General features: G+C 64.2%; 1 protein-coding gene across 1 annotated transcript; it reads right to left on the minus strand.

The window, feature by feature from the left end:
* Positions 1 to 817: 817 nt before the first annotated feature.
* On the minus strand, positions 818 to 12,462 carry NGFR (nerve growth factor receptor). Its single transcript, XM_014889391.2, has 6 exons — positions 12,400 to 12,462; positions 8,489 to 8,630; positions 4,193 to 4,552; positions 2,042 to 2,285; positions 1,456 to 1,616; positions 818 to 1,119 (listed from the first exon to the last, which is right to left on the minus strand). Exons 1-6 carry the CDS (start codon positions 12,460 to 12,462, stop codon positions 818 to 820), a joined length of 1,272 nt encoding a protein of 423 aa, XP_014744877.2.
* Between the last annotated feature and the right edge of the window lie 1,669 nt (positions 12,463 to 14,131).

The following is a 14,131-nucleotide window of genomic DNA, read 5'->3' on the forward strand; positions in this document are numbered from 1 at the left end:
GGGGGAGGGAGCTCTGATGTCCCCAATGACCCAAGGGGGACAAAGGAACCCGCGGGGACATTCCCGAGCCACCCTTCACAGTGCTGGCACAGGAGGAGCCCTTGGAAGCGGGGGTGGGGACAGCGGGGACAGTGCAATTGTGGCGGGGACAGGGCGGGGAGGAGGAGCGGAGCCCTTGGGGGTGTCCCCGATGGGGCAGGCACTTGGTCAGCGCTTTCCACCGTCAGCGTCCCCTCGGTGTCCCCTCGGTGTCCCCCGCTTGGAGGGGGATGGTGGCACCCCAACAATCTGCTCCTCCGTGTCTGGGGTGGTGCCGGTGCCGAAATCTCTGCACCCCCCAAATTTCACAGTGTAGGAAGCCGAGTCCTCTCCCCCAGCCCCCTCAGAGCCCCCCAAATTCCAGGCCAGCAGCTCCAGGGCTCTCCAGCCCCGCCCTCCGCCTGGTTTTGGGGGGAAATCCGCTGGATTTGGGGGTGTTGGAGGGGGGAGGGCAGGAGGAAGAGGAGCCCCAGGGAGGAGGGGCTGGAAGCGGGGGGGAGAGGAGAGGGCTGAGAGCACGGCGGTCACTGCCGTGTCCATCTGTCCATCTGTCCATCCATCCCGCCGACATTTGGGATCGAGGCTGGGTCTGACCCCCCCCTCCCCCTCCCCCCACCCCAAAACCCCTTCAGGGGCTGCCGGGCGGGGTCGGCGCTGGGAGGGGGCGATACCAGAACCGAGAGAAGCGGGGGGGACCCCTCTGCCTCCCCCCATTCCCCCCCAGCTCCGGGCAGGGCAGAGCCCAGAGGGGGCGGGGGGACCCCCCCTGGGCCACCCTTCAGACGGGGGAGGTGGCCGTGGACTCGCTGGCCAGGCTGTCGGCGATGTCCCCGCGCTGGACGCGGCGCAGGGCGGCCAGCAGCGCCTCCAGCGTGGCCGACTCGCGGCGGCCCCAATGGGCCAGCAGGGCCCGCGCCGGGGACTCCTCACGGGTGAAGGAGTCAATGAGCTCCTCCTTGTAGCCCAGCTCGCCCGCCAGCTGCCGCCACGTGTCCTCGGCAGAGCTGCCCAGCAGCTTCTCCACCTCGTCCTGTTTGCTGGCCGGCAGGGCCGTGTACGGGTTCCCGTCGGCTTTGGGGGCTGGCAGAGGGGAAATGGGGTCAGATCTGTCCTGGGGGGTGTGCCCGTCTCTCCCTGCCTGTCCTGGGGTGTCCCTGCTTGTCCCCAAGGTGTCCCTGTCCATCCCAGAGTGTCCCTGTCCATCCCAGAGTGTCCCTGTCCATCCTCCCTGCCTGTCCCCAAGGTGTCCCTGTCCATCCCAGGGTGTTCCTGTCCATCCCAGAACATCCCTGTCCATCCCCGGGTCTTCCTGCCCACCCCAGAATGTCCCTGTCCATCCTGTTTGTCCATCCCAGGACATCCCTGCCCACCCCGGGCTGTCCCTGCCCACCCCAGGGTGCCCCATTGGGTGCCCACCTGGCCCCTGGGTGCCGGGCCCGGGGGGTTGCTGGTCGTGCAGGCTCTGGCTGTCCACGGAGATGCCGCTGTCGCTGTGCAGCTTCTCCCCCTCGGGGGACGGGGTCTGGTTCACCGGGCGGTTGTTGGCTCCCTGCTTGTTCTGCTTGCAGCTGTTCCACCTGCGGGGACAGGGCACGGAGGGGACGTCCCCAAGGCTGGCAGGGCTTTGTCCCCTTCCCTGGGGTTTGTCCCCTTCCCTGGGCTTTGTCCCAGTCCCGGGTTCTGTCCCAGTCCCTGAGTTTTGTCCCCTTCCCTGGGTTCTGTCCCCTTCCCTGGGCTTTGTCCCAGTCCCGGGGTTTTGTCCCCATCCCTGGGTTCTGTCCTGGTGCCAGGACAGGCAGGGACAGGGGACTGGGAACAGGGACAGGGATAAGGGACAGGGACAGAGGTGCAGTGGGTCCCCCCACCCTGCTGCCACCTCCCTCCTCACCCCAGTCTGGTCCCCTGGGTGGTGGCACTTGTGGCCGTGGGACACCCAGAGTGGGAATCCCACTGTTCCCTGCTCCCCAAACCCCTGTCCCTGTCCCCGTCCCTGTCCCCGTACCTCTTGAAGGCGATGTAGGCCACCAGCCCCACCACCACAGCAGCCAGGATGGAGCAGTAGACGGGGATGAGGTTGTCACTGGTCCCGTGGGTCACCACGGGCTGCGAGCTGCCCATGACGGTGGTGGCCACCTCTGCCGCCGTGCTGGCCACGCCCTCGGTGCTCAGCGGCTCCCTGGTGGGCGGCTCGGGGCTCTCAGAGCCCCCCAGGGACGGGGTCTGGGTTGTCCAGCGAGGGTGGAGACCTGCCAGGAAAATCGGGATCGGGAATTCCTGCAGGGATCTCTTCCCAAGGCTGCGCGGATTGGGGAGGTGACAGAACTGTCCCCCCTTGTCCCCAGGCTCGGGGACAAGCCAGAGCTGTCCCCTCTGTCCCCTGGCTGGGGGGTGGCTGGAGGTGGCCGTGGCTTTGTCAGCTCCGTCCTTGCTCCCGCTGCTGCTCCCAAATCCAGGGAAGCCCCCCCAGCTTCCCCCCCACACACCCCAAATCCCCCCCAGGACGGGGCTGAGGCTTCCCGGGTGCCCCACAGCCCCCACGGAGCCGCTCCCGCAGTTCCAGGGCCTGGATTTGTCCCTTTCCCGGCCCCAAGGGGCTCCGTCCAGGAGTGACCCCGTCCCTGCCACACCCGGGCGTGTCCCGGGAGCGATCCCGGATCCGTCTGGTCTTGCCCCAAAGGAACGCGTGGCTGCCCCATTCCGTGGATCCCATCCCGCTGATCCCGCCCCACTGATCCCATTGATTTCATCCCATTGTTCCCATCCCGAATTCCCTGTGCCCTCCCCGGGGCTTTGCCCGGTGCCACCGCCAAGGCCGGGTCACATCCCCCAGCCCATCCCGGAGTGAGGATGGAGCAGGAATCATGGCAGGAGCCGGGACCTGACCCTGCCACCGCCCCAGGATCTGTGCCAGGCTGGAATTGTGAGAGGATGGAATTGTGAGAGGATGGAATTGTGAGAGGATGGAATTGTGCCAGGCTGGAATTGAGCCCCGCCAGCCCCGGGGCCACAGCGCTGTCACTGGGGGGGTTGGTGACATGGAAGGTTTGGTGACGGGGGCGTTGGTGACACAGAGATTGGTGACACAGGGGGTTGGTGACACAGGGGGTTGGTGGCCTGTCCTTCCCTGCCGTGTCCCAGCCCCGCTGCCCTTTGGGAGCCGCTCCCGAGCCCTCTGCAGACAAAGCCGGCCCTGTGTCCTTGACTTGTGGCTCCATTTACTCGACCCCTCGGCGGGAGCTGCCCCGAGCCCGGCCCGGCGGCGGCCGCCACAAAAAGCGCTTTTCTTGTAGGGCAGGGAACGACGGCGCTGCCGCCCCGGAACCGCCGCTGGCTGTGCCAAGGAGCAGCCGCAGGAGCTCAGCGCCGCTCTGGCTGTGCCTCTGCCCCCATTTCTTCTTTTTCTCCCTTTTCTCCCTTTCCCCAGGGGCTGGAGCAGCCCTGGCTCCCCTGGGAGCTCTGGCTGTGCCTCTGCCCCCATTTCTCACTTTTCCCCTTTCCCAAAGGGCCGGAGCCGTGTTCAGGACACTGGTGGTGACTGTGAGTGACCCCCAGCTCTTTTCTCTTGCCCATCCCAGCCCCACGCCCGAAATCCAAAGGGAGCTCGGGCAGCTGCACCGGGAACTCCCCAGCGGTGGCAGCAGAGCCGTGACAATGACACGGCAGAGCTGTGACAGTGACACGGCAGAGCAGTGACAGTGCCACACACACCAGAGCTGTGACAGTGACACGGCAGAGCTGTGACAGTGCCACACACACTAGAGCAGTGACAGTGACAAAACAGAGCAGTGACAATGCCACACACACCAGAGCTGTGACAGTGACACGGCAGAGCTGTGACAATGCCACACACACCAGAGCAGTGACAATGCCAGACAGAGCAGCGACAATGCCAGAGCAGTGACAATGCCACACAGAGCAGTGACAATGCCACACAGAGCAGTGACAATGACGGAGCAGTGACAATGCCAGACAGAGCAGTGACAATGACACGGCAGAGCCGTGACAATGCCACACAGAGCAGTGACAATGCCACACAGAGCAGTGACAATGACGGAGCAGTGACAATGCCACACAGAGCAGCGACAATGACGGAGCAGTGACAATGCCACACAGAGCAGCGACAACGCCACAGCCCCGCGAGCGCGGCTCTTACCCCGACACTCCGCATCCGCCACTGCCGTGCACTCCCGGACCAGCACCTCGTTGTCCTCGCACGTGGTGCAGGGCAGGCACGGATCCACGAAGTTGGCCTCGCTGGAGAAGGTGCCCTCGGGACACTCCTCGCACACCGTGTCCTGCGAGTCCTTGCAGGAGAACATGAGCCCGAAGCCGACCTCGCACACGCGGCACTCGCGGCAGCTCCCGCTGGATTCATCCTGGAAATATCCGTAGGCGCACACGCAAACGGCGTCGTCCGACTCCACGCAGGGCGCTGACATGCTCTGCAGCCCCCCGCACTGCGTGCACGGCCGGCACGGCTCCGTGGCGCTCACCGTGTCCGAAAAGGTGACGCCTGTGGGGACACAGAGTGGCGCAGAATGTGGGAGACGCGTGGAGAATGTAAGAAAATTACAGCCTGAGAAATATTCCTGGTTGGAGTTTTTCAGCTCTGTTCCCGGCCGGTCCAGCGCAAAGCCAGGGAGAATTTCTGCCAGGGTGATGATTTGGTCAAAATTAAAAGGAATTAATAACAAAATCAAACGCCTGTTGTGGTGTGTGCCCAGGCCCTGGCAATGGGGTGTCTCCCAATCACCTTTTCTCTACTCTTGCTGTAAAACCGAGTGTGTTTGTGAATAAACTTGGCTCTTTCTATCATGACAGACGACCATGGAGCTGAGCATCTTATTTCCGCCGCACTTAAAGGGTTAAAAGCCCTTCCCACGGCTACGCAGAATCCAGAGGGGTGGGAGGGGCCGCACCTGGAGCGGGGGCTGTGCCCGCCTCACCTGGCAGGGACCCCGGGGTACCCCGATCACGGGGAGGTCACAGCCTTGGGGACATCGCGGGGAGAGCTCGGTGACATCGCCAGGAGCCCTGCGGCCACTCAGGTGACATCGCTGGGACCCCAGTGACAGAGTGCAGAGTGGGGCAGGGTGGCACAGGGTGGCACAGGGTGACACAGGGTGGGAGTGGCTGCGGTGGAATTGTTGTTTCTGCTCGCAGTGTTGAGCTCTGGGGTTGGAGGGAGAGGAGCTCCCTCCCTTCGGGCCCCTCCGAGTGAGGTTCCCATTAAACATCTTCCCTGTTCCCACAGAAATTCCCAGCTCCGAGCACATTTCAGGCTCCTCTTCCCATTAACACCTGCACCATTCCCACAACAATTCCGAGCACATTTGAAGCTCCCCATTAACACCTGCACCATTCCCACAATTCCCAGCTCTGAGCACATTTCAGGCTCCCCTTCCCATTAACACCTGCACCATTCCCGCAGGAATTCCCAGTCCCGAGCACCTTCCAGGCTCTGCTCCCCAGTATCGCCTTCCCCATTCCCACAGGAATTCTCAGCTCCAGGGACATTTCAGGCTCCCTTCCCCATTCCCTCCGCAATTCCCAGCTCCGAGCATCCACCAAAAACCCCAATTCCCATTAACGCTTTCCCCATTCCCCAGCAATTCCCAGCTCCGGTATCTCCCAGCCCATTCACGCCTTCCCCATTTCCCAGTAACTCCCAGTTCCCATCACCCCTCCAGGCCCAGATTCCCATTAACATCTCCTCCATTCCCACCTCCTCATCCCATTCCTTCCCGCCGCAATTCCCAGCTCCCCGCGCCCATCCCAGCGCTAATTCCTTTTTTTTTTATTCCCATTCCCGACCCCTGGACTCTCCTCGCACCCCATCCCTTTCTCCTCCACATCCTGCCCGGGGGTCCCCAGGGCCCCTCGCCCCCTCCCCTGTCGCGTGTCCCCGGCTCGGGGTGTGATGGGGACAGGAGGTGACAGCGCTGAATCGCTGACTCTGCCTGACCCCGCGGCTCCCGGCGCTCCGGTTTCATCCTGCAGGGAAATCAATCCCCGCTCCCGGCTCTGCCCGCTCCCGGAGGAGTTTCGGGGATATTTTTAGCCCCGGAAGAAGGGGTCAGAACCGTCCTGGAGGGCGCAGCTGCTGCTCCCACCCTGCCCCATCCCAGGGAAATTCCAGAAGGATCCTACACCTGCATCCGTGCCAGGGATGGAGCCGGGAATGGCGATTCCCGCTCCCCGCAGCTTCCCTGGGCACACCGAGCCTGGCACAGAGGGGTTTTGGGCAGCTCCAGAGGGGGATGGAGAGCCCGGAGCTCCATCCCAGCCTCGGATCCCAGCGGATTTTTCCCATCCTCGCCCCCTCCCCTCACCCCGTGCCTGGGTGTCCCCTGTCCCCCACCCTGAGCTTTTCCCTGGATCTGCAGAGGACACCGGGGGATGTGGAATCACCAAAATCCTGGCATGGGTTGAGTCAGGAGGGACCTTAAACCCCACAGGGACACCTCCCACTACCCCAAAACCCATCCTGGGCCACTGCCAGGGATGTGGCAGTCCCTGGGCCCGCTGTCCCTGGTGCTGCCAGCCCCGTGGTGGCCCAGCCAGCCCCAGCCGGGCGAGCAGCCCCGGGGCGGCACAGGCGGCTCCCATTAACCTGGGCTCATCCCTCGCATTATCCTGAATTATTGATGGGCCCCATTAGAGCGGGGAAGTGGCCAGGAAAGGCTTTCGGCTGAGTGGGCACATTTGCAGCGGCAGCCGAAGGTATCTGAGCTGAGCAATTACAGCCCAGATTCAAGCGCGGCCCCCCCCTCTCCCCCGGCAGCGAGGGATAAATAAATCATGAGGCGGCAATCGGGCACTGGGGGGGCTGGAATGGGGGGAAAAAAGAGGAAATTAGAACAACCCCCTCCCCTTTTAGGATGGTCTCTGAGCCCTCCAGGGCTTTGGCTTTGGTTGCAGCAGATTTTTTTTTTTTTTTTCTATTTTTTTTTTTTTTCCAAAAGAATTCCTCGGGCGGGTCGGGAACGCGGCCAGGGGAGTGCCCGGGGTGCAGGTGGGGATCCGGCCCTGGGCCGTGCCCGCATTCCTGGGGTGCAGGTTGGAGGCTGTGCCAGGGCGGGGCTGCCTCTGCCTGCCCGGCCCGGGGGGTCCAGGGGGGATCCAGGGGGATCCAGATCCTCTCCCCATCCCAGTAAGGGATGGCTGCAATGTTTGCAGGTTTCCTCCCCTCCACACCCCAAAATCTATCTCAGGGAAGAGCTGAGGGTGGTGAGAGCCAGATTTTGGTGGGATCCAGCCCCAAACTGGGATCCATTCCTGACTGGGATCCAGCCCTCACTGGGCACAGGGAAGCAGCCCCATCCATCGATTCCTGAGGTATTTTTAGCCCTGCCCTGGCTCTGCTCCGTCCCTGCTCGGCTCCTCCAGCCTCCTCTTCCTCCTCTGCTCTCCCTCCCAGCCCCGCTCTGGCCCTTCCTCCTCTCCCATCGCCTCCTCGGAGCACCGGGGCTGGGCTGGTCCCGGTGATCCCGGGCTGGTCCCGGTGATCCCGGGCTGATCCCGGGCTGGCCCCGCTGATCCCGGGCTGGTCCCGGTGATCCCGGGCTGATCCCGGGCTGGCCCCGCTCCCTCTGCCCGCGGGGAGCTCCTGGCAGGGCCAGGGCGGTCCCGCCGCCCCCGGCATTGTCTGACCGCGATCCTGGCCCGGTTCCTCCCCAGCATCGCCCTCCCACGTTTCTGGAGCTCCGGGCACGGGAATCGCGCCTGGAGACTCCGCTCCTTCTCTCCCTCCCCTCCCTCCCTTCTCTCCCTCCTCAGCTTTGCTGGGATTTTAAACCTTTGCATGGTTTAAAATAAAAATGAAATAAATGGGAGGCGTGGCCGAGGAGGGTGGGTCTGAGGTCAGTCAGGGTGGATTTTTTGGGGATAAATGTCGGGCCCGCAGGTGGAGAGAGAGAGAGAGAGAGGGGACGGGGCTGGGAATGAGCCCGGGATCAGCAGATCCCAGCCCAGGGATTGTCAGGGCGGATCTTCGGAGGGACTCTGGGGCTTAGGGAATCCGGGAATATCCCAATCCCAAGGATCATCCATCCCCCTGTGCGTGGGACCATCCCAAATCCCACCCTGAGCCTGAGAGCGCTGCCAGACCCAGCTTTGGGCTGGGAGGGGCATCCAGGGGGGATCCAGGGGGATCCAGTGCCCCAGATCCTCTCCCCATCCCACCAAGGGTTTGCTGTGATGTTTGCAGGTTTCCTTCCCTCCACACCCCAAAACCCTTCTCAGGGAGGAGCCCCTTCCCCACGCCCCAAACTCCCATTTCGGGGGGAGAATCTCCCATTTTAATTCATCTTCTCCCTAAACCCTGACCCAAAGCCCTCCTGACTCAGCAGAGGGGTGACCCAGGAACGATGTGGAGGGAACGAGGGGATGTTTGGGGCCTCTCCAGCCGCTGTCCCCGCTGTCCCCTGGGGGTTTTGGGGGTACTCACTGTCCAGGCAGGGCTCACACACCGTCTGGTTGACGCCGCAGGGCTGCACCACGCCCTCGCCCACGTTGCAGGCCCGGCAGCACTCCCCGCTGGCCGTGAACAGATCGGTGGGACAATCGTCCTTGGAGCCCCCGGCGGGTCCCTGGGGGCAGAGCAGAGCACGAGGTCACTGCTGTCACCCTGGCTGTGACACTCCTGTCACCTCTGGGGACAACCCGCTCGTTGGAAACACAGATTTTTTTTTTTTTTTTTTTTTAGGGAAAAAGCGATTTTTCCAGGCAAAATTGGCTCGTGGGGAAAGGCCCTGGTGAGCTCGGCACTGCGGGGAGTCGGGAGAGCCCCCAGGGGTGATTTGGGGTGAGGTGGCCTCTGTTTGTCCTTGTCCTTGTCCCCGGCCTCAGCCTCCTCCTCTAAGGGCCCTGAGCCACCCCGGGGGCTCGGCCCTTCCCAGCCCGGGGGTGGGAGAGGAGCGCAGAAATTCCTGCTTCGATGGAGGGTCTGGAGAGCCTGGGGGTCACCTCTGCCCCCCCAAAAATCCCCGAGCACCAGAAATGAGATGGAAATGAGGAACTGGGGGAGCCCCAGGAGCTTTGGTGACCTCCGTGTCTGTTCTAACCCGTCACCACACCTGGGAGCCACAAATATCCCCAGGGCAGCCCGGGGAGGGGCGAGCTGCTCCCCAAAACCCCCAAACCCCACCTGGCCAGGCCCGTGAGCTGCAGGAACCCTGTCCAGGACATCCCAAACCCCCCCAGACCTCCTCCTGCTCCCTCTTCTCGCAGCCCCAGCCCCGAACCATCCCTTGACCACCCACCCACGGCTGATTTTTTTTTTGGGGGGGGGGGTGAGGGGAGGCTCTGGGGGAGCATCTGGCGGCCTCGTCAGCGCCTTGGCCGCGTCCCCGCGCTCGATGCGGCGCTCGGGGCTCCGCATCCGGCGGGGCCGAGACAATGGAGCGCCAATTGCAGGCAGCTGAATGACAAAGTGCTCCAATTACCCAGCGCTGCTCCCGCTCCCCCTCCCCACGGCGGCTCCGCCAGCCCGGCCTGGCAGACCCTTCTTCCAGAGCCTTTTCCAGACCCTTTTTCCCAGATCCTTATTCCAGATCCCTTTCCCAGGCTCTTTTCCCAGACCCTTTTCCAGTTCCTTATTCCAGACCCTTTTCCAGTTCCTTTTCCCAGACCCCTTTCCAGAACCTTGTTCCAGACCCTTATTCCTAACCCTTTCCCAGACCTTTTTCCCAGACCCTTTTCCCAGGCTCTTTTCCCAGACCCTTTTCCCAGGTCCTTTTTCCACACCCTTATTCCAGACCTTTTTCCCAGGCCCTTATTCCAGACCCTTTTTCCAGGCTCTTTTTCCCACTCTAGGCAGACATGAAGGGATTGGAATATCGGGAATCCTCCCAGCACCCCCAAATGTCTCCTGGGAAGGGGTTTGGGGTGAGGCAGTGGCCACACCCCCCTCCTCGGGGGCGCATTTGGGGTTTTTGGAGCCAACCTGGCCGGGGCTCATCCTGCAACTCCCTGGGGATGCAATTCCAGAGGCTGGGAATGGGCCCGAGGGGAGCTGAGGGTTCCTGGATGTAACCAGTGAGGGGGCTGGCCAGGGCAGCACCCAGAGCATCCCAAAATCCCAGAGCATCCCAAAATCCCAGAGCACCCCGAAATCCCAGAGCACCCCGAGATCCCAGAGCATCCCAAAATCCCAGAGCATCCTGAAATGCCAGAATTTCCAGCTCAATCCCAGAGCATCCTCCAACCCCAGAGCTTCCAACTCTCCCAGAATTTTCACCTCTCCCAGAGCATCCCTCAATCCGAGTTTCCAGCTCTCCCAGAGCATCCCACAATCCCAGAATTTCCAGCTCCCCCAGAATTTCCAGCTCCCCCAGAGTTTCCAGCTCTCTCAGAACATCCCACAGTCCCAGAGCATCCCTCTGTCCCAGACTTTTCCAGCTCCCCCAAACTTTTCCAGCTCTCCCAGACTTTTCCAGCTCTCCCACGTCGTTCGCAGCTGCCACCAGCCCCGCGTGGGACGAACTCTGTGGCCACCTGTCCTGTCCTGTCCTGTCCTATCCTGTCGTGTCCTGTCGTGTCCTGTCCCCTCCCCGCGGGGCCACCGCCACCCCCTGCAGCTCCCCCCGCCCCCGCTCCCCGAATCGCCGGAAAATCTCAATTCCCCGCTCCAGGTGCCGCGGGCCCCCCTCGCTCCCAGGCTTTCCCTTCGGGGTCTGGGGGCTCGGAGCTCCCCTCGGGGGGCTGGGAAGGGGCACCTGGTCCGCGTTAGGCCGCGGAAATGGGGCCGTGATTAGCGCAGCTCCCGGTGACAAAGCCGCGGGTATTAACGCCATAAAACATCCCGACAGCTGGCCCGGCCCCGGCCGCGGCCGGAGGGCGCAGGCGACACCTCTGGAAGCTCTTAATTGTTTTTTGGGAGCCGTGTCGGGGGGGTTGGAGCCCCGAGCAGGCGCTGCTGGCTGAGGATGGAACCGCTCCGAGCGGGATTTGGGGATTCGGGAGCGCTGGCACCGCAAAGCGCCCGGCGCAAGGCAGGGGAGGCGATTTTGGGATGGGATTTTGGGATGGGATTTTGGGAGGCGATTTTGGGACGCGGATGCTCCAGCTGGAGGCGAGCCCGGCAGCGACATCCGAGCTCTCCCCGAGTCTGGCGGGCGAGCTCTGCCTCTCTTGGCCCAGCCCCGGCTCCCGGCGCTTCCCGAATTTTGGGCAGCTCGGGGAGCCCCGGCCGAGCCTTGAGAGGTTCTGGAGCTGCCGGGACCGAGCAGCGAGCGCGGGGGGCCGGGGTGCGGGGGTCCCGAATTTTGGGTGGTCCCGGGCTGCGGGCACATCTGGGGGGGCACATCTGGGCTCTCTGCTCCCTGGGGCCACTCCCAGCCCCGCAGGTGCAGTCCCGGAGGGCAGAACCAGCCCCCCTCGAGGTGACCCCGGCCCCGGGGAGTGGCGATTTGGGGACATCACGGAATGGTTGAGATCCATGGGGCTGGGCCAGCTCCGCTCCCCGCTGTCCCCCCCATCCTCTCCCCGCTTTTTACAGCGGTCCTGGGCGAGTTTGGCCACCCCGATCCCGCGCGGGTGCGGGGTAAGGACCCCCCCCAGCCCCGCTCCGCTCCTCACCCCCTGCCCAGCTCCACCTTCAATATCCTGCCCGAGGGGTGTCCGGCTGCCCAACGACCCCCCTGGGACCCCCCTCAAATCCTGCCCCCATAAAAGCCCCGTTCCTGCCCCAGCTGCGGGATCGGACCCCCCCCGGCTCTGCTGCCCCCGCTCCCCGTGCCCTGAAGTTTTTGTCTGGGGCACACGGCAGCAAAAAGGGTCTCAGCCTTCGCTCTGGGGACTTTGGAGCCGGGAAAATCTGGGAGAGGTTTTGGGGGGTGCGTGGGAAGCAGGTGATGGAGGCTCTGGGGGGGGTTCTGTCCCCGCTCCCCTCGGACTGAGGCAGCGGCACCGGAGGGGCTGCGGGACCCCCATCCCCACCCAGCTCCCCGCGCCCCCTCCCTCCGCACCCCAAAAAACTCCGCTCTCCCTCCCGGGGGGGCTCCCGGTGCCTCCGGGACCCTCCAGCCCCGCACGGCAGCGACCCCCCGCTCCTCCCTGCGCTGTCCCCTGAGCCCTCCTGCCCCTCATCCATCCCGGGACCCCCTGTGACACCCCCGGGACCCTCCGGATACTCCCTGTGTCACCCCCGGGACCCTCCGGACACCCCCTGTGTCACCCCCGGGACCCTCCAGACACCCCCTGTGTCACCCCCGGGACCCTCCGGACACCCCCTGTGTCACCCCCGGGACCCTCCGGACGCCTCCTGTGACACCCCCGGGACCCTCCATCCCTCCCCCGCCCGGTGCCTCGGGGTCTCTCCATCCCCCGGTGTCCCCGGGCGCTGCTGCCCGCACTCACCGCCCGCAGCAGCAGCGACAGCGGCAGTGACAGCGACAGTGCCAGGAGCCCGAGCCCGGCCATGGTGCGGGGGGAGCGGGGCCGGTGACAGCCCCGGCAGCCGGAGCGCGCCCGGGCTCTGCCCTCGCTCTGCCGCTCTCCGCCGCGGCGGCGGCCAGAAAAGGGCTGCAAGTCCCTCCTCCTCCTCCTCCTCCTCCTCCTCTTCTTCTTTCTCCTCCTCCTCCTCCCCCCGCACCCTCCGCCGCCGCCGCCGCGGCCACACAAAGCCCGAGCCCCCCCCGCGCCCCCCCCGCCCGCCCACCGAGCGTTTTTGGGGTGCGCTCGCTCCGTGTCCGGCCGGGGCTCTTCACCCCCTCGGTTCTTCACCCCCCGTCCATCATTTTCCCTCCTCTGCTGTCTGTCCGTCCTTCCAGCCCCCTCTCCACCCTCTCCTCTGGCGCGTCCGTCTGTCTGTCCCCGTCCTTCTGTCAGGGTGGGGTCACCGGTGCCATCGCAGCCCTTTGGGGGGACCAGACCTGCTCGGGCTGCAGGGGACAAGGGACAGCATCCCCCAGCTCTGGGGACACCCCAGGCCTGTCCCAGCTCGGAGGGGCCCCCAGGGGGGGACACGCGGCGGGGGCTGAATTAAATCTTTGTAATTCTGCCCTCCGCAGCCGAAAAAAAAAAAAACCATCCCGTACGGGCGTCCCTAAAAAGGTCCCCGCGTGCCACCCTCCTTTGTCACAGGGTGACTCTGCCCGGCCTCCCGCCCTCCCAGCTGGAAATGCCAGGGCTGGTCCCTCATCCCATAGAGCTGTGTCAGCTCTGTGGGGTCACTGGTGTCACTGGGAACGGCCCAGAGTCACTGGTGTCACTGGGAACACCCAGAGTCACTGGTGTCACTGGGAACAGCCTGGGGTCAGTCACTGGTGCCACTGGGAATGGTTCAGAGTCACTGGTGCCACTGGGAACAGCCTGGGGTCAGTCACTGGTGCCACTGGGAATGGCCCAGAGTCACTGGTGGCACTGGGAACAGCCTGAGGTCAGTCACTGGTGTCACTGGGAACGGCCCGGGGTCAGTCACTGGTGTCACTGGGAATGGCTCAGAGTCACTGGTGTCACTGGGAACGGCCCGGGGTCAGTCACTGGTGTCACTGGGAATGGCTCAGAGTCACTGGTGTCACTGGGAGCAGCCCGGGGTCAGTCACTGGTGGCACTGGGATCAGCCCGGGGTCAGTCACTGGTGGCACTGGGATCAGCCCGGGGTCAGTCACTGGGATCAGCCCGGGGTCAGTCACTGGTGCCACTGGGAACAGCCTGAGGTCAGTCACTGGTGCCACTGGGAGCGGCTCGGGGTCAGTCACTGGTGTCACTGGGAGCAGCCCGGGGTCAGTCACTGGTGTCACTGGGACTCGCTGTCGCTGCCCCGGGCTGGCTCCTGTGGCCGCGGATTTGGCCTCGTGCGATTCCAGCTCCAGGTGTTTCCTCCCCGCTCGGGGCTCTGCAGGTGCTCCCAAAATCCGGCCCTTCCCACCCCTGCAGCCCCCAAATCCCCGCGGGTCGCGGTGGGAAAGCGAAGTTTTCCTTGGATTTCCTCTGGAAAAGCCAATTCTGGATTCTCCAGGCTGCTCCTGCCCGGGAAAAGCTGCACGGAATTCCCTCTCCCTCTCTTTTCCTCGGGATTAAAGCCGAGCCAAGGCTGCCGTTTGTTCCCGTCACGGGCACAACATCTGCGAGCCACATGGAGCAGATT

Source organism: Sturnus vulgaris, chromosome 27 (assembly GCF_052056855.1).
Source record: "Sturnus vulgaris isolate bStuVul1 chromosome 27, bStuVul1.hap1, whole genome shotgun sequence".
In the NCBI taxonomy this organism is placed as follows: Eukaryota; Metazoa; Chordata; class Aves; order Passeriformes; family Sturnidae; genus Sturnus; species Sturnus vulgaris.